The 26,007-nt window shown below is 30.6% G+C and overlaps 1 protein-coding gene across 1 annotated transcript; it reads right to left on the bottom strand.

Moving 5' to 3' along the window:
• Positions 1-490: 490 nt before the first annotated feature.
• VNE69_10056 (uncharacterized protein) lies at positions 491-2,605 on the bottom strand (the record flags this gene model as incomplete). Its single annotated transcript, XM_065474778.1, has 1 exon — positions 491-2,605. The coding sequence occupies one exon, from the start codon at positions 2,603-2,605 to the stop codon at positions 491-493; it is 2,115 nt and encodes a 704-aa protein (XP_065330850.1).
• Positions 2,606-26,007: the final 23,402 nt, after the last annotated feature.

The raw sequence follows: 26,007 nt of genomic DNA, 5'->3' as shown, positions 1-26,007 counted from the left end.
GTTCCAAACATGACTATATTGTGCACTATGGTCTTTGTTAAGATGCTTATTTACATCACGTTTAAACAATGAAGTTACGATGCATATCTAAAGACTAATATAATGCAGTTGCAAGGGCTCAAATATTTTAAGCAATGACTTGCCTTTTAGATATTAAATACTAAAAACTAAATCTATTTAAAATGGCATTATCGATATACAACATAAATTAAGTTTTAATTGTTTGTTAATACATAGTTATTTTTCCAAAAAAGCAAATTAGTTTCGTTTGTACTAAATATGTAACTTAGATACTTTTATTAATTAATGTTTCGTGTTCAACTTCTTTAAAAATTTCTAACAAATCATCATGTAATTTTATTCCCAACCCCTTATCTGTAATTTCTAAAAAGTCTTTATCATTCAACATGGAGGTAAAAGTCTTGTAATTTTTTATTTGTTTTGCTTTTATATGGTCGTCATTATATAAAGTACTTTCAAAAAAAACTTTTCAAATCTGTATAAAGTATTCTTTACTATTCTTTTTAATGTGTTCTTTGATATTAAATCGTAAAACTCGGCAAACATTTTCGATTTCTTCAATTTCATATTCGCTTAAAACATTTCCAAGAAGTACATGGATTTGATTAACAAGACATTTCATCGAGGTATCACAAAAAACTTTTCTGATTTCTTTTCGAACAATTTTTTCTAGTTTATTTTCTAATTTGGTGATTACATCGTCATCGTATAAGATTTCAACTTCTTTGTTTATTGCGTCCTTTATTATTTTATTAAATGTTTTTTGATTAATTTTATTAAGTATCTTTTTTACTTCTTCTTTATATTTTTTCATATGTTCATAATCTAACGTTTTTTCATTCATTTTTTGTTGCATGATATATATTTGGGCTTCTAGATATTTTACATTTTTCTTTAATACATCTTCTTGGGCAGCTTTTGATAAATTCTTGCTTATTATTTTGTTAGTATATTCTATATCGCCAATATCAAGCCTCAAGTCTCTAATAACTTCATGTTTTTTAATGCAAAGACGTTCACAATATATTTCACAAATAGTTGCATCTAATCCAGTAAACAATGACACCAGTTTAAAAATATGTTTCCAAACAGTCTCTTTAAAATTTTCGATATCCTTTAAATAAAATTCCACGACAGTTTTGTATATATTTAATAAATCAATTTCTTTTTTCTTATCTATAATCGAAAATTCATCTTTTTTATTGATTTGTATATTTTTCTTTGCTGCATTAAGATTTTCTATTTTTTTCATAGTACCAAAAATATCTTTATTTATATCGTTTTCATTTATAAAATCTTCCCCTTCTATAAATATGCAAATTTTTATTACATATGTACTTGCACTCAATATGTTATCAGATAACTTTTTCAATAAATTTTGCATGAATATTGACCTATCAATTCCACTTACCACATGCATCTTCAATTCGCTTTCATTTATTAACTCTTCATTTAATAATAAGTGTAAAAATAAAATATTAATCCCCGTTCCTAATTTGCTTAAAATTCTTTCTAAAATAACTTCTACCTTCAAGTTGCTTTCCATTAATCGATAAAACAATTCGATCACTGTATGACATTTTTTAGTATTATTTATTATTGATATTTTTCCAAAAATTTTTTGAAAGCTTGAAAAACAATCAAAATCAATAACAGTAAAATTATTGTTCATATCTGCACTTTCTTGTATATAATAAACATATTCCTTAGAATTATGTATAAATCTTATGGTATTGCTTTCAATTTTTGCCATAAAAGAAAAGTCGTAAAATTTGATCTTATTTAATGATATCTCTTCAATTAAATTTTTATAATAAATATACATAAAGTCAATATGTATGTGTTTATATAATTCTAGCAGATTTTTTACAATAAGAATTTCGTCTTCATTCTCGTATTCTAGTGTTACTTTAAACAAAGAAAAAAAATCATCAGTATAAAATTCTTTGGCATCTAAATCAAAGAAATAATAAACATTTTCAAAATTTTTACAAAATGATATAAACCGATCGTTGTTCTTTTTTATGTATTGGAGAGGCGAATCGAGACTAACAATATCGGAATTATAGTAGTAATTGTTTCCGACTTTTCTAACATTGAACATTCTATTCCATAGTCTATTGTTTTCAATTATATTTTCATAATATAATTCTGAACTAAATTTCCCTGTTTTTTTTTCATGATTTTTTTGTTTTAAAAAATTAACTATTTCACAGTAGATTTGATATGATTCAATATATGCTGTATCGTAGATTAACACAATTGAAACGTCCAAATTCTTATAATATTCTTGAGATAATTTTTGTTCGAATTCTGTACATATGTTTTCAATAGACTTGTTGGTACAAAGGACTTTTATAAATCCTCTTTCATATATAATTTCCGAATAATAAATTTTCCTTACTAAATCTGCATTAAGTTCGTTTTTATTTTTATTGAACCATAGATCAACTCTTAAATAATGTGTTTCGATGTCAATCGTAAGAAATTCTCTTTTCTCTATTTTATTGATAATTACACTTTTGATTGTATTATAGATATTATTAAAACCTTGTATTAAAATAATAAAGAAAAAAATATTCATACGGTAAAAAAATTATAATATTTATATGAAATTAATTTAAGCGTATTAAGACCTATTCTTTATAAATTATATGTATTGATTAAGAAAATTAGCTTGCATATAAAACTCGATCGAATAGTTATAAAACGGTGTCTTGTATGGCGTTGTTTAAATCATAATATAATTAGTTTTTCTTATTGTAAGTTGAACTGAAATATTAAAAGTTTAAGTTTTTACTTTCTTTAAAGTTTTTTATATATTAAAAAATGACAGATCGTTACGAAATCCCTGAACATATTTACTAGCTTTTTAAGAAAAAAATATTCACGTGAATGAAAAAATTTGTGTCATTTATTAAAAATATAATTTGATGTAGTGTTGAGTTGGTTATTCATGAGGGGTTACGCCTAACATTCCCCCCTCGAGATAGTTAGTCTTAATTCTACAATTACTTTAAGGTCTAATGTCATTTTTTTATTAAATTTTCATCCTAGGTCTTTACTAGATACAATTTTTTCTCTCATATTTTCAGAATATTGCTTTTTCTTTCTTATTCCCACTATCCTGTTTCCTACCCACCAAAAATTTTTCCCTTTGCAAAATTTACAATCCGAACCTACTAAAACCCTTTTCTATCTTTTTAATAAATTTCTTGACATAGTTTTTATTCACCGTGTTTCAACACTTTACCTCTACGTCTTTATTTATTTCGTTAACAACATCTAAGGGAAAACGTTTAAGTCGGCTATAAAACGTTCCATTATACATCACTGTTATCTTATTCACTGCAGCTTCAACGTCATCCGAACTTTGTTCAACACGCTTTCACAAATCATTCTTAACGCCCTTAAACGTGGCCGTTGATTCTATGTTCTTTCATGCTAACCTGCTTATGTTCGATCTGCTTAGAAAACACCACTTCCCCAAGTCTTCGACTACAAACGCAATGGCTTTATGCTTATAATCATTTCGGATTTATCTCTGTTACCGCCATCACTTGCGGCACCAATAAAGGACTGAAACAAGATATTTCAAACGTTTCATCTCAACCTGAAACATGATTGTTTCAGGCCGAGAATAAAACAATATAAAGAAATTATATAAATAAATGATGTGTCTCTTAAAAAGATTTTTTTTTCAAATACCAAGCCTCAGACTACCCCATATTCGCCTTCAGATAACAATCTCTTTCTAAAAACCATACCTCAAAGCACTAATAATCATCTTTGTACTTTTGTCTTTTAAGACACTAGCATACAAATATCGAGTATAATAGTTAATTCTTATCAAAACAAATTTTCTAGGGTAATCAATCGCACATTTCTCGTATTATAACTCGATATAACAAAATCAACTCCCCCTTATTCTTCCTATTGCCTATCTGACGCTTCACACATGCTCTCATTTCACAAATTACCTGATCTTTCATCTCAGGCCAATAATAATGTTTCTTTGGCTCATAATATGTTCCTTTTGCCTCTCTGTGATTTAACCTCTCATGTATGTCCTTTACTATTTTTGATCTCTCTTCCAAATTGAGAATGTTCATTTGTACTTCATTATCAAATTTCCCAATACTCACATTATCTCTGAACAAGTAAGTTTTTCAATTTTCCCATTAATTTGTGCAGTAGCTTTTTCTTTAATTTTAGATTCATTTTTATCTTTATCATGTTGATATTGTATATTAAATGCATCCACATTTGCAATAATTCACCTTTTACATATTGTCGTCAATGTCATACTGCTGTATTCTTTCAATTCATCGGTTTATTCTGTTATTTTTAAAGAAGCTTTGTTCTTGATCTCATCCAAGGCTTTATGATTTTTATTAACTCGTATTCCCTTCCTTTAATTCGTAAGAAAACCTTTCTAATCATTATACAACCTCTAACATTTCTTTTCCTTTATAGCTTATATTCTCTCTGTTAAAAAAATATATTTTTAGAGCATATTGTATTACTACTACTTCCTGCTTTATTCTTCTGTAAAAGTACTTCTCCCAGTCATGAATACGACGCATCTGTACGTAACCTAAATTATTTGTTCTAGCCTGGTACCTTAAGAGGCTAAAAAATTGCTTAAATCTTACTTCTAAAATGAGGTAAATTCAAAATGTCGTTTCACTCTCATTTTGTACTCGTTTTAATGCCTCAAACAAGTTTTATGTAATTGTTGCAAGTTCTTTATAAATTCTCTAAACCAGCTTGCTAAGCCCCAAAATCCCAGCAATTCCTTCATGAACTCCGCTCGTTTATATATTAGCGCTTTATTTCTCGTTATCTACGGTGGATTCTTATTATTTTCATCGATTGACACACTTAATAAATATCTTAACTTTTCCTGCATTGTTTTTTTTTAAGATTAGGATTTAGACATACTTTTGAAACCTTTTATATTAAACCTAAAAATCCTATTGTTGTCGCATAACATATTTAGCGCGAAACCCAAATCGACTCAGTATACTTCTACTTCATTTCCTCTAATTTCCTCTACAATCTCCATGCATCGTTTTCTGTATTATCTAAGGTGAGTTCATAAATTTAATCATCATACTGTTTCACTTTAACATATTACCATCAAATAAAAGCTGTTTTTTGTTCGTACTTCAGTTCAATGGCTATGTAATTAAAACCTTCCTTGGGATTAATCACACTAAATATCGACGATCCTCGAGTCGCTTGAATAATGTCTCTTATAGTAGCTAACATATGATGGTCTTTTCGACCAAATCATTCAACCCCATAGTTTGCTCACAATTCGATTCATCGCCATTAGGCTTCTCAATCTCTCGTATCAGCTCATCCAATCAGAATTAAATATCTTTGCCACGCCTTCGTTTTCTGCATTCTGAAAGTATCTCCTCGTCTCTTCTTTTGCACTTTTAAAATTGAGTGATATCTTTTCACATGTTTTGCACCTTTAAGTAGCCTTAAAAAACATATTATCTTTGTCCAAATTAATATATTTGTTTCCAATGGTTTTAATCATCTGCAAACTGATCAACAACTCCTCATATTTCAAACCCTTTTTATCACTTTATGTACCCTAATAAGACTCTTTACACACCTTAATCACATACTCATTTATCTTGCGTAAATAATTAAATTCCGTGTTACTATTGTCAGTAGAATGGTTATTCATATTCCTCATATCTTGACATCTCCTATTATTTTCACTTATATTCACTGTTGATATTCTCAATTTATAGTAATTTTTTTCGTATAATTTAGTTTATTTGCTACATTATTTTCACAAATACCAGAAAACTCGAAATTTTTCTTTTCATTTTCCTCTTCTTGTTTTTCTCAACGATTCATACAGCTTCTAACTATATGTCCTATTTTTCCACGTACAAAACTTCGCCTCTTCACCTTTCATGCTGATAATGTTTCCCTGGCATTGCCACTCTTCTCACAGTTCCCTTTAGTCTTATTTCTTAAATTTTTGTTTAATACCTATAACTAACTCTTCTAATTCTTTCTTCCTTATTTTTCTTTCCCTTCTTCATTTTAACCAACTTTTCGATTTCCTTAATTTTTAATTTTTTTAATTACTGATATTTCCTCAATAATTAGATCCTGCGATTCAGCACTTGCTTGTCCTAGTGCCTGCCTTAAATATGCGTCTTTAAACTCTACTTTCATTCTTGTCATTGTTCCTATTATTTTGGGCTCTTTATAAAGGTTTCTCTCCTCTTGGCCACGGGTCTCACTTTTTACCCCATATATTCTTGTGTTCGCCATGTTAGTCTTTTCATTCATGAGTATTCAAAACCAAAATGTAATTAAAAATACGTATCTAATGGAAGTAAATGCATCTTAAAGTTGTATAATTGCCAATTGAAAAAAAAATATAAAAATATGTTTTAAGAAAATATTATATTAAACATGTTATCCGATGTTTATACAAGAATATCGCGCATTAATTGTTGCGCTTCATTTTTAAATTTCAAATATGAAAAGTAAATTGATCATTTTGTACTTGTTAAAATAATTTTTGCACCCATTGAATCTCTAACATTAAAAACTTTTTTAAAAGAGACCAACCGGAAGTTAAAAACGCTTATTAAATCTAAAGCACATAATTCATTCATCATGCAAAAAGATAAAAATATTAATTATTTATCTTTAGATTATACAGTTGCTCATCTTTTAAAAACCCCATTCAAAAATTGCATAAATAAAAAGGTGCTCTTAGTTCGAAGTTTAGGTAGATTTTTCTTTGGACATAGTTGGTTCGAAGCCCACGAAAACCAAACCGTTTCGCTTTTCGATATTTGTTTAAACAATTCAGTAGATTATGATGTTAATAACAATCGTTTTTTGAATTAATGAAACTTTTGTTGTCCAAGCATAGAATTATGTTTAGGTTTATAAACGTTTATTTCAGATAAAAAACAATAACTTAGTAATGTCTTATTGACACAAAAATTATTTTCTGGGTGTAGCAAGTTTCGAGTTCGTAGCTGGTGTACTCGGGGTAGGGATTATAAAAGAAACTACGAAAATGAAGTAGATAAAAGAAAGTCTCGTGATTTTATTCATTAGGATGTTGTAATACGGGCCGAAACTGATGAGAGAATATTTGGCGACAGAGTTCTGCAAATACGATTTATGTTAAGGTGATAATTTTCGGAGACCTTGAACTAGTACTATGATGCATGGTTTGGTTTATATACTCATGCTTCATTTTATGCACATTTAGATCGTCCTTGTCGCTTTTTAAGACATAGAAAATCAATGTTCTCCCGAAGCCAAAGTCTAATAAATACGGCGAAGCTTGAAGCAGTGGGTAGTTTGTAAAGAAGTTTTAGGTTTTGAAACCTTATAATATGTGTTAAATAAAGATTACACCATGTCCTTCTGGTCTTCGTGTAAGGGTTCTCATAACATTTTACATAAAAAAAAACTGCGAAAGAATTTTTTTTTAGATTTCGTGTGACGCCAACACAACATCATATAGATATTTAAAAAATAACCAAAATAATTTAGAAGTCATCTTATTTTTTACACTTACGAATAGTCTTGTAGTTTTTTTGACATTTAATATAAATTTTTTTTCTATTGTATAAACCACTCATAACTTAAGCCTTTAAAATCGAGTATAAAAATAATTTACTATAAATTTCGACATCCTCATACTTTTTTTTCAAGCGCAATTCAGCTTTCTTATTTTACACGTTCATTTTAAATTTTCATGTAAACACATAATTAGTGTTCCTAAAAAAAGATTTCATATTCTTCTTGTACAATGGTTTCGTAACATGCTTTAGTTCTTCTTCTAAGAAAATGTTAAAAATTCGGTGTTCACATTTTCTTAGAGGGCATTCAAGACATTGATTTATTCATAGTTTTTTTTTGTATTATTGCACATCATTTTAGGCGTAGAAACTTGTTTGTTTTGAATAAAATTTTTTTTTAATTTATACAGTTTACGTTTATAATTTTTTCTGGTTATAGGAAAATTTACCGAACCATCAACTCACCAATTAGTTAAGACAGATATTTTTATAAGGATATTTTCATTATTGTGGTATTAATTACCACATTATTTGTTTTTGTTTATTTTTCCCTCCAAATGAATTTTCTAGAAAATATTTTGCTATAAATATTTTCTTTTTACTTTACCCCAATTTTTTGGAAGATGAGAAGCACTGAAAACTCATACAGATACAGAGACATCGGGAAGGCCCTTCGTGCCTTACCCCTCACATGAGGAACAGAACTAGCCCACAGGGGAAAGATAATAAATACAATTTTAATAAAAATATTCTTAATAATATTGCAGGGAGGAGTATCATCGAAAGGTACTTACAAACCGGCCTCCTCCCTGGTGGTAACACCACAATGAGCTCATTAAGTGTTCATGAGAGAGTAAATAATAACGAGAAAAGTGAATTGGTGAACGAGGACTATATCCTATTTGATAAGAAAATCAAAGGAACCTCAGTTATGATAAAAGAAAAAATAAAAAAAAATAAAAATGTGAAACTTGATTGTGACTTGAAACAATTTGAGAGGTTTGAATCATTGGCGCTGGCCAATGATTGGAACGATGAACAGATGGGAATTATATACCATTCTGTGATAGAAGACAGAAGACTGGAAAACAAGTTAACCAGTAATAGCTATAAAACTTTGAGAGGAGAACTGCTGAGAACCCTATATTCTAGAAACGATATCAGATTGCTCATGACAAAACTGGAGACAATTAGGCAGGTAGAATTCCGTTACATTATCGAATACTTCGAAGAGATAGAAAAAATAATTGAGATTTATGGAGTGATGCTTGGGTTGTCTAAGAAAGAGTCTGAGGCTCGGTTATTTGAAGCTTTCAATAGAGGCTTAGGACATTTTACTGCGGTGGAAATTTTGAAACAAAACTTAGACACTCATTCAATGACGGATTTAATAAAATACCTTCAAAAATTAGAAGAGGGTATAGTTTTACAGGGGACGTTGGCGCGAACACACATATCCCCGGGTACTATTAAAAATCGCGAGGATGAAGAATTGAAGCCCGCGAACAATACATTTAGAAACAGTAAGTGGTGCTCCATACACCGACTTAAGTCTCATAATACGCGAGACTGCTACATGCGAAAATTAGAAGGCGAATCCAAGGAGCCTAAGAATGAAAGAAAATGTTTCATAATAAATGAGACCAAACGGACCGGATCGAGGGCCCTACAGCTAAATGCAGAAATCAAAATACCGTTGAGATTTTTATGTTAGATAACGGATCAGATGAAAACTACGTTCAAGAAGATATGGTAAAAAAACTTAATTTAAAAATGGAAGATACCAAACCAATTAGAGTCTCATTTGGAAACGGAGAGGAAGAAGAATCCTCACAAATTGTCAGGGAAACTGTAAAATTTGGAAGTGAAGATTATAAAATCGACTTTTACGTTCTTAAAAGGCTTCCAGTAAAATTTATTTTGGGTCTAGAATTTTTTGAGAATAATGATTGCAAGATAGATTTCAGTAGGAGAATTTTAATTATCAGAGAGAAATTGGTCAAACTACTTGGTTGCGACAAGACAACCGACGAAATATTGGACGACCGTCTTAGTGAGAAGATTTGTTTCACTATGCAAGCTGCTAAGGAAAGTTTAAATAAAAAAATTAAGGAGTATATGGTTATGAATGAAAGTTTTAAAAAAATACAGGTTGAACCTGCCACATTTACTATTAAAAATACAATGAAAGTTATTCAATCACACGGGTACAGTGTCCCCCATAAGTACTATGAACAAGGGAAAGCAGAAGTCGCGAGACTATTGAAGGAAGATATAATCGAAGTGAGTAACTCCCCCTTTTCCAGCCCCGCATTCTTTTTAAAAAAGAAGAACAATGACCTTAGATTGGTCGTGGATTATAAGAAAATGAATGAACATCTTGAAGATGACCCATGGATCTTACCAAAAATAGACGATTGTCTAAGGACAATTGGCCAAAACAAATATTTTAGCAGTCTGGACCTCCAAAATGGTTTTAACCAAATACCTATAAGTCCAGAAAGCAAGAAGTTTACCTCGTTTATGTTATTAGAGCGGCAGTACCAATACAAGAGGATTCCTTTTGGTATAAAACCAGGCCCTAAAGTTTTTCAAAGATACATTGCGGAAATATTGGCTGATATACCCAACTGTTTTGTTTATATAGATGACATAGTCATTTTCACTTTAACAAAAGAAGAGCACGTTAAAACCCTTGAAACTATCTTGGACACTTTGCATGATAAACACGTGAAGATAAATTTTGATAAGTGCAAATTTTTCCATCAAGAAATAAGTATACTGAGATATAAAATTGATAAAGAAGGCATTTATCCTAACCTTAAGAGTTTGGATAACAAAATATTTAATAAAGAGATCTCAACCAGGAAAGACGTACAAAAATTGATGGGAGTAATAAACTGGTACAGAAAATTTGTACCAAAACTATCAACGAGAATTTGCGAAGTAAGCAATATGTTAAAACAAAACAATAAAAAACTAAGCTTAAGTGAAAAGGCAAAATCCGTAATTAACGAAATCAAAAAAGAAATTTCAGAAGGAGCAAAACTTTCCTTTCCAGATTATTCAAAAAAATTTATACTAGAGTGTGATGCTTCAGATCTGGGCCTTGGAGCGGTTTTAAAACAAGAAGATCGGGTAACAGGATATTATTCCAAGAAATTAAATGGATTTGAATTAAATTATACCATAGTAGAAAAGGAATATTTAGCAATAGTTTTGGCCTCAATACATTTTAAAACCATTATTCAAGGTTGCTACATTGAGATATACACAGATAGTAGAAACTGCGTACACGGCAACCAAAAGAAAACGTCCAGGCTTGAAAGGTGGCGCTTATTGATGAATGAATTTAATCATAAAATTATTCATATCGATGGAGATAAAAACATCATCGCCGACAGTTTGTCGCGATGCTTATACATGGAAAACTTGAACGTTAAGACAGAGTATGACGAACTTATTGACAAATGTGCTATTAAAACACGAAATGGAAAATTAATAATCGACAAAAACAAACGAGTCGTCATTGATCGGAATAAATATAGATATTTGCTGGAACAGATACATAAATTGTCCGGACACAGAGGAATTACTACCATGTATAATAACATAAAGAACTATGTCAAAGTAAAGAATTTATTCCAATTGATAACCGAGGTAACAAGAACCTGCGGCATGTGTTACAGATTGAAAATTAATCGGTACAAGCATGACATTGATAATAAAATCATATCCGAAAATAAGTTTGAAAGGATCTCAATGGACATTTTTGGTCCATTTAATGTTTCTGAATTCCAAAACGACTGTGTGAAAGAGACAGGGAATATATTGTCAATAACTGACATTTATTCAAGATTTACCAAACTATACTTCTTTGAAAGAATTAAAGCGAGTGACGTTATTCAAATGATTCAACAATGGACAGAGGAATACACAGCTCCCAAATATATAATCTCGGATAATGGAAAACAATTTGATAACATGTCAGTTACTAAATACTGCCAAGAAAATAACGTAAGACAAATACTTGTTCTTGAATACACTCCTAGCAGTAATGGAGTCTCTGAGCGATTAAATAGGACTATAGCTTTTACAATGGCTTTGAATAAAGGAAAGAATATATGTTATGTGGTCAAAAGAGCAGAGGACGTTTTAAATATCAATTATAATAGAACAATAGGGACATCGCCCATGAACATAATCTTGGGAAGTAATTTTTATGATAGGTTTAACTTAAAGAAGGAAGTTACATTAAAATTGAAACACAAAGTGTTTAAAATTAAATATGCAAAAGGCGACCTAGTATATAAGGTAAAATTTCATGCTAACAAATTAGACCCTAAATTCGAATTAGAACCGCGAAGAATATTGGAAGTAGGACGTAAAGGATTTTGGGTGAAACTTGATGGGAATTATGTGTGGACGCACATAAGGAATGTCAAATCTGCTGGAGGAGGTAGTATGTGGTATTAATTACCACATTATTTGTTTTTGTTTATTTTTCCCTCCAAATGAATTTTCTAGAAAATATTTTGCTATAAATATTTTCTTTTTACTTTACCCCAATTTTTTGGAAGATGAGAAGCACTGAAAACTCATACAGATACAGAGACATCGGGAAGGCCCTTCATGCCTTACCCCTCACATGAGGAACAGAACTAGCCCAAAGGGGAAAGATAATAAATACAATTTTAATAAAAATATTCTTAATAATATTGCAGGGAGGAGTATCATCGAAAGGTACTTACAAACCGGCCTCCTTCCTGGTGGTAACACCACAATTATATATATATGTTGAAGTTAGCCAAAACATGAGGTTAAAAGTATTCTTTTTATTATTGCCAATCTTCATAAATTCGATGATGTAATTATATTTAATTCTGAAACATTGTTTCAAATTTATCATTGAGGTATATCAAGGTGCTGCTCTAGATATATAAAGTTTTAATAGATTTAATGTTTTATATAATTGTGGCGTGCGGGCGTTGACCCCGTGTAGGGGTCGACCCTCTTCCTTCCCAAAGTAAAAAAATAAGAAATAAAAAGAAAACAAAAAGCTTTTAACCCGAAGTTCAATATTAACGTTTTTAGCCTAGACATGGGGAAAATCTGTGTACCTTCTTCAATACATTAAATCTGTTATTTGAGAGAATTTATGTAATCGTATCTTCTTTAAAAAAATAAGAAAATTTTAGTTTTTTGTTTTGATATTTGTGGTATTACAAATACCGCAAATTAATTATAAAATTAAATATTTATTTCGTTTTTGTTCTGACCGCCCACCGGATCATGAAGCAGAGAAACGATCAATTCCCTTGGAACATAAGACCAAGGAAGGGCTGCAAAGCCAGGGACCAGACTCATGATGAATATGCCCAACGAGGCTTTAAAACTACAAATAAAAATATTAGTTTTGTTGTAACTCTAGTTACCAATCATCTGTTGTAATCATATACCAAACTGTTTTAGCACAAGTTTGACCAATCCAACATGGTTATCACAAACCATTGTTTCAAACACAATATAAAAGATAAAGTTTTTAAATAAATATGCAATTTCGGTTAGACTCATTTACTCTTTTCAACAAGTTTAATAGAACTTTATTTATCTAGAGGTAGCTCCTCTGGACTACGTCAATATTATAATCAATTTCTTTAGCAACAATTGCCTTACCCTAATTTCAATATTATATTTTGAGGAATGTGCCAATTAATGACGATCCATTCTTGCCAGGTAGTTTAGATCAAATGAACCAATTTCTGTTTTTTCTCCAAGAACACCAATCACAACTTCATTTGTATTTTCTGTATCAATCATCAATTCAATTTCTTTCATGCTATCATCTGAAGACTCGTTCACATCATGAGTAAAAACAGAATTAAATCCTGGTATTTTAAGAATAGATAAAATCGAACCTGCTTTGTCGCACTATGTTTAACTAAATTATAGTTGTATATAAATTAATAAGATGTTTAAGTGATTCATTTTCATCTTCGGTTCTTAATTACCAACGGCAAGCAAACCCTTTTTATAAACATGTTTTTGAATAGTATGAGTAAAGTTTGGTTAAACCTTTCTATTTGCCCGTTTGATTATGAAGGACGCGGCTAACTATGTTTTTGAACAAAAACAAAGTCTGCACAAAGGTAATATATATAAGGAAATTCCCGAATCCCTATCCATTTTCGTTTGAAGGATCTTTGGAGGACCAGTCATATTGTAAAATAAAAATTTTAGGTTTTCTGTAACCCCTTCTCCTGTTTTACTTATTAATGGAAAGGCACAGGAAAACTTAGAATACACGTCTATTATTGTTAAATCCAACAATACCAATCTTAAAACTTTTCATAGGGCGTCAAATCGACTAAATCGATCATATATCGTTCGACCGGGGTAGAGGCCGCAATGCAGACTTGGCGCTCTTAGTTTTTAGCGGTTGTGATTGTATACATACGATGACTTCATCCACGACTTTTATAGTAATGTATGTAGGAATTAAAAAAACGATATTGCATGAGACTTCAAATTCGTTAACGCCCCTATGATGAAGTTAGCGGAAAGCTCTACATTCAAACCATAGGCTATAAGCTGTTCACTATATAAAACCTTTAGATGGTGTCCATTGGAATCATACCTTGTATATAGCGTCTATAAGAAGGCAATTGGCAGCTTTTGCTCTAACCGTTTTTATGGTTGCTTTTTTAAAACTACTTTATTATCCTTGCCTTTTGATGTTCATGTTAAATTATCATAATCAACAGCATTTTTGGGAGAAAGAATCATTTTACAAGGGATAAGAAAAATCATTTTAATTATCAAATTAAATAATGCAAGTGTTTTTTTTACCAGAAAGATTTTAGTTTTAGTACGCCATTGTCTAGTGACATGCTCAAAAGTTTCCTGCGTATGGTCGTAAGTTCCAATCCAGTTTAAAGTATTTATTTATCTAATTCAAATATAATTTAGACAGGGCTTATTCTAAGAAAAACTTGGCATCAACGCCTGCGCGGGGGTAAATCCTAGAGGGTCAACGCATGCACGGGTTGGAAATTCAAAAGAGCCAACGCTCGAGCCACATAAAATTTTGCTATTTTTAGGCCATACCGACTTTTTACTGCCCTTGATTCCACTCATTTCGTCATATAGTCCGTTGCTACTATGATAACACGCTTTCCAAGGAACATTTGGGTAGGGGGTATATACAACCAAATCCAATCATTTTAAAAGCCGTCTCAAGTTTGTAGGAACGATACGAACTCTTTTCTAGGTTTCTTATGTTCTACACAAGTCTAACAGCCATTTATCCTCAACTGATATCTTTAAGGCCAATATCCTTGGCAAGGTTTTGCGATTACAAGAAAAATATTGTGTCCTTTGTCCCTCCGTGTCTAATCTAGTGATGAGATTTTCTAATCTAAAAGTCTCTTGTTAACATTGTGTCAGAACTTAAGATGTTCATATTCGATGCTTAGACCCTAGATAAGCAGATATGAAGGGTGTTGGATTATCCTTCCTTATATTCTATTTTGAATCTTAATTCTCTTAAAAACATAAGCCATCGTGCGATGGGTTCCTTAGGGTTCTTAACCATATATAACCATTGTAGTGGTTTGTGATTGCTCTTATCAAGACTTCGTCGTGTAAAAACAATTTAAATATATTAACCGAATATTATAGCTATGATCGTTTTCTCTAACGTAGTGTAGTTCCTTTCATACTTATTGAGCTTTCGGCTAGCACAACAAAAAGTTGCTTTTCCTTCTTGTAACTGTTTCAAGCACCATCTATGCTCTCTCAGATGCGTCTGTTTTATGATAAACTATAAGGTTAGGTCAAGAAGCGTTAACCGTGGCGTAAAAATATGCTATTTCCTTAAATCATTCTATAAAAAACGCACCTTTATTGTAATTTGGAGTTTTTAATTGGTTGTCCGTCGTATTTCTGTTATGTCTTTTCATAACAAAATTTTATTTATTTTCCCTCCAAGTTTTTAAAAAAATAAAAACAAATTTTTAAGAAAGGAGGGGATGATGGATAGTAAAAATAACCATAACCAAACAAATAAATTTAGATAAAAAATATTAATGTTAAAAATAGACATAAGGGGTATTTAATAATAATATTGCTATTTATAGCCATCCAAGATCCCGCCACAAAATATGTTTACGGTCTACTAGTCTTTTTGTAACTTGGCTTATTAAAACATTTCTCTGTCTAGTGTCCCTGTTGTTTACAAAAATTGCAAGTTTTTTTTATTATTAGTGAGCTTATTCCTTCTTGTTCTGCTGGTAAGTATTTTAGAAGTGTGTGCCAAGAATTCTTCCATATCAGTGTGTAGGCTCAACGTCATGTGGACTTCCACATTTCCCATAGCAACAGTAAGGCTTAAGTATTTTATAATCATTTTATCCATAACTTAAGTCGTTTTAAGTCTTTTCCAAGTCAGCCTAGATATTCAGTTATGGTTTAAGTGCTTTTCCTTGTGTTTGCACATACTTTTAAAACGGTATCAGTTGAGAGTATTTGGTTTTTGGCACATTTTTCGATGCCCTTTTCATGTTGTAAAACCTTCTTGTAGTGTATACTCTCCCAATTGGTGCTTATATTCCTAATTATAAAATTGAATTCATCTTTGTCTTTTAGGTTAAGCTGCATGTCAAATTCCACTTTACACCCCCCCTACATATATAAATACAAATTTTTAAAAAATATTTCTTTTTTGGAAAACTTAAAATGGAAAAAAAGGAGGAGAAAATTTAAAAATAATAAATTTATTGATTCATCAAAATAATTAGTTTTGAGTTTCTAAGCAAAAATCTTAATAAGTAGGGTAGTTTAGAAACTTTTGTTCTACATCTTACCGGTGTTAGGCGTTTAACGACAGACCAATTCTCTTCTATAGTGTTAGTATGAACACCTGTGATAGGATCTACAAACCACTTACTATGATTAACTTTAATATGAGCAGCTATTATCTGGCTCATTTTCGAATGTCTTTTTCACATATCAGAATAGTCTGTTGATTGTTTATCGTCATATGTGGAAAGTAGAATTATTTATGTATCTTTGGTTCTATTTGGGACAAAACTAATAGAATTTTTCTTTTTAAAGCCCGTCCGACCATCTCGAATAGCCACACTCCCCCTACTTTATGTCCAACGTTGTATTTACGTTTTCCAAATTTGCTTGAGTCTACTTCGACTATTATCTCTGAACCGCCTAGTGTTCCTTTTGCCTTTTTCATGTATTTATGATAAACTTCATTAAGCAAAAACTGTTGAAGACATCTCGATACAATACTGGGTGTAATGCTTAACAACTTGGCGATTATGAGAGGCGGAATTTTCGTAAGCTAGAGGTTCAGGTTCTTTGACATTAGTATATGAACCAAGTGTTTTTTTTTTTTGCAAATATCGTATTTACAAAAATACTCTTCTCTTTTTTATGCATTTTTTTTACCAATGCATCTGACAGCGTACCTTTTTTGCTGTCTTTTCTTAACTTCTTTACCACATTTGCTGCATTTTATTTGAAGAAGTTTTTCTTTTATCTCTTCGTATGCTTTATTAATTTCCTCGTTGGTAAGCATAAAATAGGGTACGGAAATTAAAAATCTATAATCGGTGCTACTAAACAACTAAGAACTTATTTTTACTTAAAAATCAGAGAAATAAGTTTAAATAGATAAAATATTCGCTTGGTGGAAAAGTCCGCCAAAATATAAAAGAAATTTTGAAAAAATAGCCTTTAAAAATGAATTTCAAAACGGACAAACAGCATTAGGAAGAAACACCATAAACTAAAATCACAAATTTATAATAATATAATACGAATTAAATAATTATTTGTCATATAACAAATGTATTAATCCTTCATATACAATTTTCAGACATTAAATTATTATTTGGATTTTATAAAATTATATTCATCCAATAATTTTTAGATACCCTCTTAATATGGAAAATGAAAGAAGATTACAAGAACAGAAAGAAAGACCTGTTGATATAAAAGGCATAGAAAATAAACATATGAAATTATACAAAGGATACAAATACCATATGAAATACGCTGGGGCTTCTTTTATAAAATGATCTTGTTCTTTTATAAATTGTAATGGAAGTATACGCATGAACATTATAACAAATGAAGTATGCAATTATCAAGATCATAATCATGAGGAATTAAGTAATTCACAAATTAAAATCTTCTTTGTAAATGATGATATAAAAAGAGATAGCCTCACAAGCAGAAAAACTAAGAATGAAATTGTGTGTGCTACAACATCAATGCTTGATGATTCAGAAGACAGTTACCTCCAAGTATACGTAACATAAAGAGAAGAATTAGAAATACTCAATATTTAACTCAAAATTTAAGCTATTCTAATAATTAATATTCCAAATGAGTTGTTACTAATGACACGATCTAAACTTGAATTTATACAGTATGATAATTATTTTAGTACCAAAGAGAGAATAATAGCATGCTGGTCTGATAAAAATTTAAACAACGCCAAAATAAGAAAGTCTTTGCAGTTGATGGGTCATTTTACTCGTCGCCTCTAGCCTTTTTTCAACTTTTTGTAGTATTTTTTGTAGATGAATATACTTACATTCCTTTTGCTCATTTTCTATTGACAATTAAAAAATATGAATCGTATGTAGAAGCTTTTAAAATGCTATTTAATTTAGCAAATGTTTGAAAAATGGAAAAAATGATAATAAATGGTGAGTTGACTAAAAATAAGGCATTGCATAGTGTATATCCAGGCACCAGAATAAGACTTTGTGTCTTTCATTATTCACAGGCGGATTTCAATAAATTTAAAATATTGGGATTTTCTAAATTATACAAAGATGATAAGATTTTTAGATTTTATATCAAATGTTTGCTTTGTTCAATATTCATGATTGAAGAAAAAAAATATATTACATTTAAATTTTTAGTTAGGTTAATATGTCGCGATTATAGTGGACATGCAATTTAAGAATTTTTTACTATTATATAACGAATTGGTTAAATAAAGACTTTTTCTGAAAAAACGATATGAAAGAAAGAAATTTATATGGTATACCATTTACAAATAATGGTGGCGGAAGGTTTTAATTTTTTATTAAAAAATGAATTGAGATCATTACATCAAAGTTTAACTGAGCTTTTAATGTGTTTGAGAAATCGTGATTTTTTAAATGAAATACACAAACATAATATTAAAATCAAGAAAAACAATTCTATAACAAAGACCAGAAAATCAAAAATAATAATAAAAATAGAAGATTAAAAGACAATGACTGTTTGGAAGTTTTAAAAGAAATTACAGCCCTATATAACTTTAAAGATGATATTTTACAATAAATTTGATCATTTTGATTTCTCCTTTTAAGGGCTATTTTTTTCATATTTTCTTTTATATTTTGGCGGACTTTCCCCCCCCCCACGGAATTATATGCTTACATTTGTATATAAGATAATTTAAACCGTACTTTTTTTTTCATTTTGGTTTTCAAAAAAAATGATATTTTTTTTAAAAATAGGTATTTATATAGTCGGGGGGGGGGGGTGTAAAGTGGAAATGCTCCGACTGCAGGTTTAAGAGTCTTCTTTCCATATTTAAAGTTGACTTCCATATGGATTTGGTTCTTTGACCAGTTTCTGTTTTCATTTAAGGGTATAAATAAAAATTTATGGCTTTAGGGTTTCATAAAAACCGATTATATAGTTGGTATTGATTTGAGCTGAGAATGATTCATTTTGATTTGTTTATTTTTTACTTTTACTAAATAGGAGTCGTTTTCAACTACAGTGTGAATCATTCCACTTTCAATGTTTTTATCGTTCAACTTATCATGTGTCTGCATTGGATTTTGTTGAATAAACACTTTTCTCCTATTTTAAATTTTTCACGCGGGATTTTTTCAAATTCTTTTTCATGTTTTGAATCTTTGTTATTCAATTCTTTCAAGGTTTTATTATCAGGATCATTCCATGTTTCTATCGACGTACAAACTATTGCACCATTAAATGTATTATTTATTTTTTTTTCTACATCATATATAATTTCTTCAATTGTTTCATTTTGGTTACTATCTATTTTTTTTAAGGCGAAAATTTTCTTATGTAATTTTTCTGTCCTAACATTAGTCTGATGCTTATCTATGGATATTTCATAGAAGATTACGCAAATATTAGACATGATTTCTTTTATAGTTGTAGCTGTAAATTTTTTCCATTGTCTGTAACAATTTTCTCAGAAGCTCCAATTTCTTCAAATATCTCGGTTATTGCTTTCGTACAAACGCTAACTTGCTTGGATTGCATTGGTTTAATCTTACGTCTACGTGTATAGTAATCTATACAAGTCATCGGTGTTGTCTTCTGATCAATAAACATTAGGTTCATTCTAAATATTTCTAACGGTCTTTGTGTTTCTACAAATTCTTACCATTCCAAATTTTTTGATTATTTCGGACACATGATTCAAAGTTTTTATTATGGTTTGTTATTGGAGCTGTTATTTTTGGCCAGTAAATGTTCTTTTTTAATTCGTAAGTCGTATGTTTATTCCAAATGCGCGGTGTTTAGTTCATGTGCTTTATATAAAATCCCTTCTCTTGGAAGCACTTCAGGAAAATATCTAATTCTGTTTTCATTACTTTAAAATACCACTTCCATCAGAAGCAATTAACACGTTTTTATTTTTCGTTCTGAGTTCTTTAACTCCTTTCGGATTCTCATAAATACTGCTGATTGCATCGGCGCCTATAGGCTCTTCGCCTTTCGAATCTTCAATTTCAAAATCGTAATCCTGTAATTTTTCTCTCATTCATTCTAGTCGTGGGCTTCCAAATATATGTTTATCCTTCATAGATAAAATTGAAGAATGATCTGTTAATACTTTAAACTTCTTCTCGTAGATAATGATTGAAGTTAGCAATACTCCGAGCACTAGCCAGCAATGCTTTTTATGTAATTCCATATTTTTTCTCGCCATCGGGCAATTTCTTTGATGCCAACTACTGCAATCTCATCATTGTGCTCTTGTTGTAGGCATGCGCTGATTCCTGTATTTGATTCGTCAGTGGACCGTATAAAGAATTTGTTGTAGTCGGGGATATGTCTGGCAATCTTACTGTTGATTTTTCTTAAATACTCTAACAAGCTTTTTGTTGATCATTCTTCTTTTTTAATAAATCATAAATTAATGCAGATCTTGTAACTAAATTTGAAATGAATCTTGTGCAATAATTGGCCAATCCTAAGAATTGCTGTATCTCATTAATTGTAGTTGGTACTTTAAAATCTAATAGCTTTTTTGATGTTGTTCTATTGGATATTGTATCTTCTAGCATCATCATTCCTAAAAACTATATAGTTTCTTTTTTAAATTATAATTTTTAGGATTAACATTGAAGTTGTTTTTTCAAGTGTTCATAAGATATATATAGAATTTTTCTTATGTTCTTTTTCTGTCGTTCCAAAAATTATTATGTCGTCTAAATAGACGCGGCTAGCAGTTATAAGATGTCTTACAGTAATCTATCCATCATCATTTGAAACATACCGGGTGAATTCTTAAATTCCTGGGAATCCGTGTGTATTAATATAAATAATTTTTAAAATAAAACGCGGTTTTATATTATTGTTCTGGTTTCAGGTGTATTTGATAGTAAGCATCTGTCAGATCTATAATCGTAAAAAAAGTTGCCTCGCGTGGCATCTACTATATTTTGGATTACGTATATTGTATATTTGTTACCTACAACAAGGTTGTTCAAAATTTGCATATTGATGGGTATTCTAATAGTACCATCGGGTTTCAATACAGGTCTAGTAGAATTTTACCAAGCCGACGTCGAACATTCAATATATCCTTGTTCTAATAGGTTATTAATTGTCTCTTGTGACCCTTTAATCATATGCTGTGGTATATTTCTGTATTTTATATTCACATAGTTACCTATCGATATATATATATCTCACACATTATATCTGTATATCCTTTGCTTGTCTTTTTATCAAAAACATTTGGAAATTTTTTTACAAGCCCTGAGAGTTCATTTTTAAGTTTTTGGACTTATTTAAGTCGGCCTGCCGATAACTATATCTTATTAAAATTCTTAAAGGCTCACACGAAACACTCCATAGTGAGTATAATATTATTGATTTAAAGTGTTGTCTCTACCTTTAACGTCTGTTTAGTTACTACACTAAACACGTTTTTTATTGTTGTATGTTTACAATGGAATGCAATTATTCTTCAGTCTTCAACTTTTTTATTAATAATGTTCACATCTTTTCCCTCATCCATAAAAGCGGAAATACTAATTGATTTAATTTTTAATATTCATTCTTAACAATTTGTTTTATGATTCTTTTTGTCTGGGCTCTAAACGCCTTTTCTTCTCATAGCAGTCTCTCTATTAACTCTAATCTTTTTAACAGTTTTCTTAATATACTCTACTTAATCTATATCATTCAATATCATTTCTCTTTCTTTGTAAATATCGTGTTCCATTACAGGGTTTTGCATTTCTATAGTCCAACTTTTGCATTTTTATAGTCCATTTTTTTTTATTTCCGCAGGCCTTTTTTTTGAAAAAAAAACCCCTAATGCCTAGAAAACCAAGATCTACAGTCACTCCAGATGTCTTAAAACTTATTGAAAAACATATAAAAAACGAAAACTTGACATTAAAAGATATAGCTACTACATTAGGTTTAAGTTTTAAAACAGTTTGGAGGGTTCATAGGAAAATGTTAGAGGGCGAATCCATTTGTTCTACAAGTACAATAAATCGTTTCAAAGTAATATCTCATAGTGTATTAAAGCCATCCGACCTTGTGCTAAAAAACATATTTGCACGTAGTAATGACAAGACTCTTAGTGAAATCAAAGAAGAACTAAATACTTTAGCAAATGTTTCAATGTCTTTGTCTACTATTTCTCAAAGTTGAAATATCTCAATATTACAAGAAAAGGTTGTCTCTAATTCCTGTAGAACGTAATTCGCAGGACAAAATTGATAAAAGAGCTGAATATGCCATGGAAATATCGGGGTATTCACTAGAAAATTTGATTTTTTTGGATGAAACTGGATTTAATGCCCATACCACAAAGCATTATGGGGTTTCTTATAAAAATAAAAAAGCATTTAAAACAGTCCCCGCAAATCGAGGCAAAAATTTAAGTTGTCTTTGCGTGATTTCAAAATCGAATATTATAGCATACGAAATGAAAAGGGGCGCATATAATTCTGCTCTATTCGTCGAATTTATTGAAAGGCATCTTGTATTTTTTTTACAAACAAATCCTTAAAAAATTTTAATAATATATAATGCTAAATTTCATCATTCAAGAGAAGTTTTGGACAAGCTAAGAGAATTAGGCAAATCTTATGTTTTTTTGCCTTCATATTCCCCACAACTTAAACCTATTGAAGAATTTTTTTCTATGATAAAATCGAGGTTTTGTGCTATACAAAACTCAAATGAAACAGTAGAAACAGATTTGGAGCAAGTGCTGAACAATGATTTTAGCCTTTCGTGTAATGGATTCTACACTAATATGTTAAGATGGTTAGAAATGGCAAGGCAGAAAAACAAGTTTATCTAATTAAATGAGTTTGTATATATTTTTTGCATAATTTTATTGATTTTTGATTTTTTATCAAATCTTGGTTTTTTTTTCAAAAAATGGACTATAAAAATGCAAAAGTTGGACTAAAAAAATGCGAACCCCTGTATGTTAGCAAACTTATATGGAGCGATACCTAAAGAAGAGTTTACAAGAAAGGACTGTGGCCAAGTGGTCAGAAAGATGTTACAGGAGTTAGAGCTTATATTGTATGAATTGGATTTGAGAGATGTGGATAGAGAGAAATGGAATAATGAGCTGTTCAAGTTGGCTTCGATAGATTTAAAAGATTTTATTGTGAGAAATATCAAAAAGGAAGAAAATATTGAAGGAATAAGGAAAAAGCTTTTGTTGAGAATTAAGGAAGTAGAGGAGGAAGAGAAGAGATATGAGGAAATAAGAGAATTTATTTCTAGGACTATAAATGAAGAAATTAGTAAAGAACAGCCTAGACAAAAATTGAGAGTACCGAGATGCTTCTATTGTGATAGACAAGGGCATGGGGTGTTTGAATGCAGACTGAAGATTAATAGCGATAATTATTATAAAAAGAATAACAAGGATAACAGTTGCAAAATAGAAGTAGGTAGTGAACAGAGTCAAGTCATGAGCGAGATTTTAGAAGTTCAAATAGAGGACTTAGAGTCAAATTTGAGAAAAATCAAAAAGAATATGCTGTTAAAGAGGAGAGTAAGAGAATCAGATTAAATTTAGATAAGTATGCGAAGAGTTTTGGAGAGGTTTTTAGATTAGGAAAAGAGGTAAAATATATTTATCTGGAAAAATGTAAAATTAATACAGAAGCGGGTAGGAAGGTATTTAAAAAGGGACAAATGGTTCCGCAGGCGTTAATAAAAGATACAGAGTTATATTTAAAAGATTTATTAAAAAGGAAAGTGATAAGAGAGTCAAATTCAAGTTAGAGAAATCCTATAAGGTCAATCAGAAAGCCAAGAGGGAAGATAAGACTGGTTAGTAATTTGATGGCATTATACGATACTGTAGAAAGGACGAGTATAGATTGTCTAACATAAGAGATGTTGTAGGGGCTACGCAAGGTGCAAAATATATGACGGTTTTCGATTCAAAAGAAGCTTTCTATAGTATAGAGACAGAGGAGAAGGATAAACATAAGACGGCGTTTGATTTTAATGGCAAGAATAAATGAATGAAATTCTATGTGTTGAGTCCTGAAGACATGTCTGTATTAAATTGCATAATTTATTAGAATAAGTTTTCTTAAATAGTTTCAGTGAAACATACGTTACAGATAATAGAAGATAACTGGTTTACGATGACTGAAACTGTCTGGTGTTTGAATCAAGATAGTACTTGTTTCGTGTGTTACAACACTATGGTTATACGATATAAGAATAGCCCGCAGATATTGCAGAGAATTATGGATAGGATTTTTAGAGATATGAAAGGCAAAGGAGTAGAGGTGTATATGGACGATATTGTGTTGTACGGCCGACGATAGGAGAACACGAGCAATTAGTCAAAATAGTATTAAATAGACTGAAGGAAAACATTGTGAAGCTGAATGCAAATAAAGGCTAGTTTTGTCAACGGGAAGTTAAATTATTGAGAGTCACTTTAAATGGAGAAGATATCATACCGTCAAAGATAAAGAAAATGAAGCCCTAGAGTTTCCGATACCAACAGGCGTGTCAGATGTGAGAAGAATTTTAGGAATGACGTGTTGGTTCGGAGATTTTATTAAGAATTACGCCGGATTGATAGTTAGGTTGATAGACAGTTAAAAAGGGAAGAATGATAAGTGGACTGGACAGATGATATGAACAACGAGTTTAATAATTTAAAAGAAGTATTGAAATGTTTAGGAAAGCTGCAAATAGCAGATTATGATAAAGAATTTTTGTTGAGGACTGACGCTAGTAATGTAGGCATGAGTGCAGTATTGTTACAGAAAAATAATCAAGGAGAATGGGTGCCAGTACAGTGGGCGTCTAAGAAGTTTACCGTTACGGAGGTTAATTATTGAATATCAGAAAAAAAATGTACGCAGTTTTTTGGGGCGTTTAAAAGTTTGAATACGAATTAAGAGGTAGGAAATTTAGAATAGAAGCTGATCATAAAGCGTTAGGCGAAATAAGAAACAACCCCGACTTTAAGAATGCTTGAATTAATAGAAGGGTCGAGAAAATACAGGAATTTGATTTCGAGATAGAATATAGAACTCCAGAAAATATGGTCGTAGCCGATGTGCTAAGTAGGGTATATACAAAAGAAAAAGAGAAATGAAACACGCCGTGATAGACAAATAGAAGGGAAAGAAATAAGCACGTAAAATTGTAGAAGGTAAAGAATACTGGGTATTTGATAGTAGAAGAGAAAGCGAAATGCCTTTTGAACAAGACAGAGAGAGATTAATAATGGATTGTCATGTCAATTTGAGACACAGAAGCAGAACAACGGTATATTATGAGTTGAGTAAACAGTATTATTGCACAGGGATTTAGGATTAGATCGAAAAGGTACTTAAGAATTGCAAGACTTGTCAGATTTATAATAGAAAAACAAGTGGCGGTTCTGATTTAGTAAACAACAAGATATTTAGAGAAGGTTGGCTTAGATTTAAAAGAATTCAGGGAAGAGAAAGCGTTTATTGTCTTAGCAGTTGATTACTTTACAAGGAGATTATGGGGAAGAGTATTGAAGAGCAAGCACGAATCTGAAATTGCCGAATTTATTAAGGATTTGTGTAAACAAGGCAGAAAACCAGAGGAAATCATTATGGAT

Source organism: Vairimorpha necatrix, chromosome 10, assembly GCF_036630325.1.
Source record: "Vairimorpha necatrix chromosome 10, complete sequence".
NCBI classification, from domain to species: Eukaryota; Fungi; Microsporidia; family Nosematidae; genus Vairimorpha; species Vairimorpha necatrix.
Note: the sequence above shows the minus strand (reverse complement) of the source record. Positions and strands in the feature narration are given on the sequence as shown.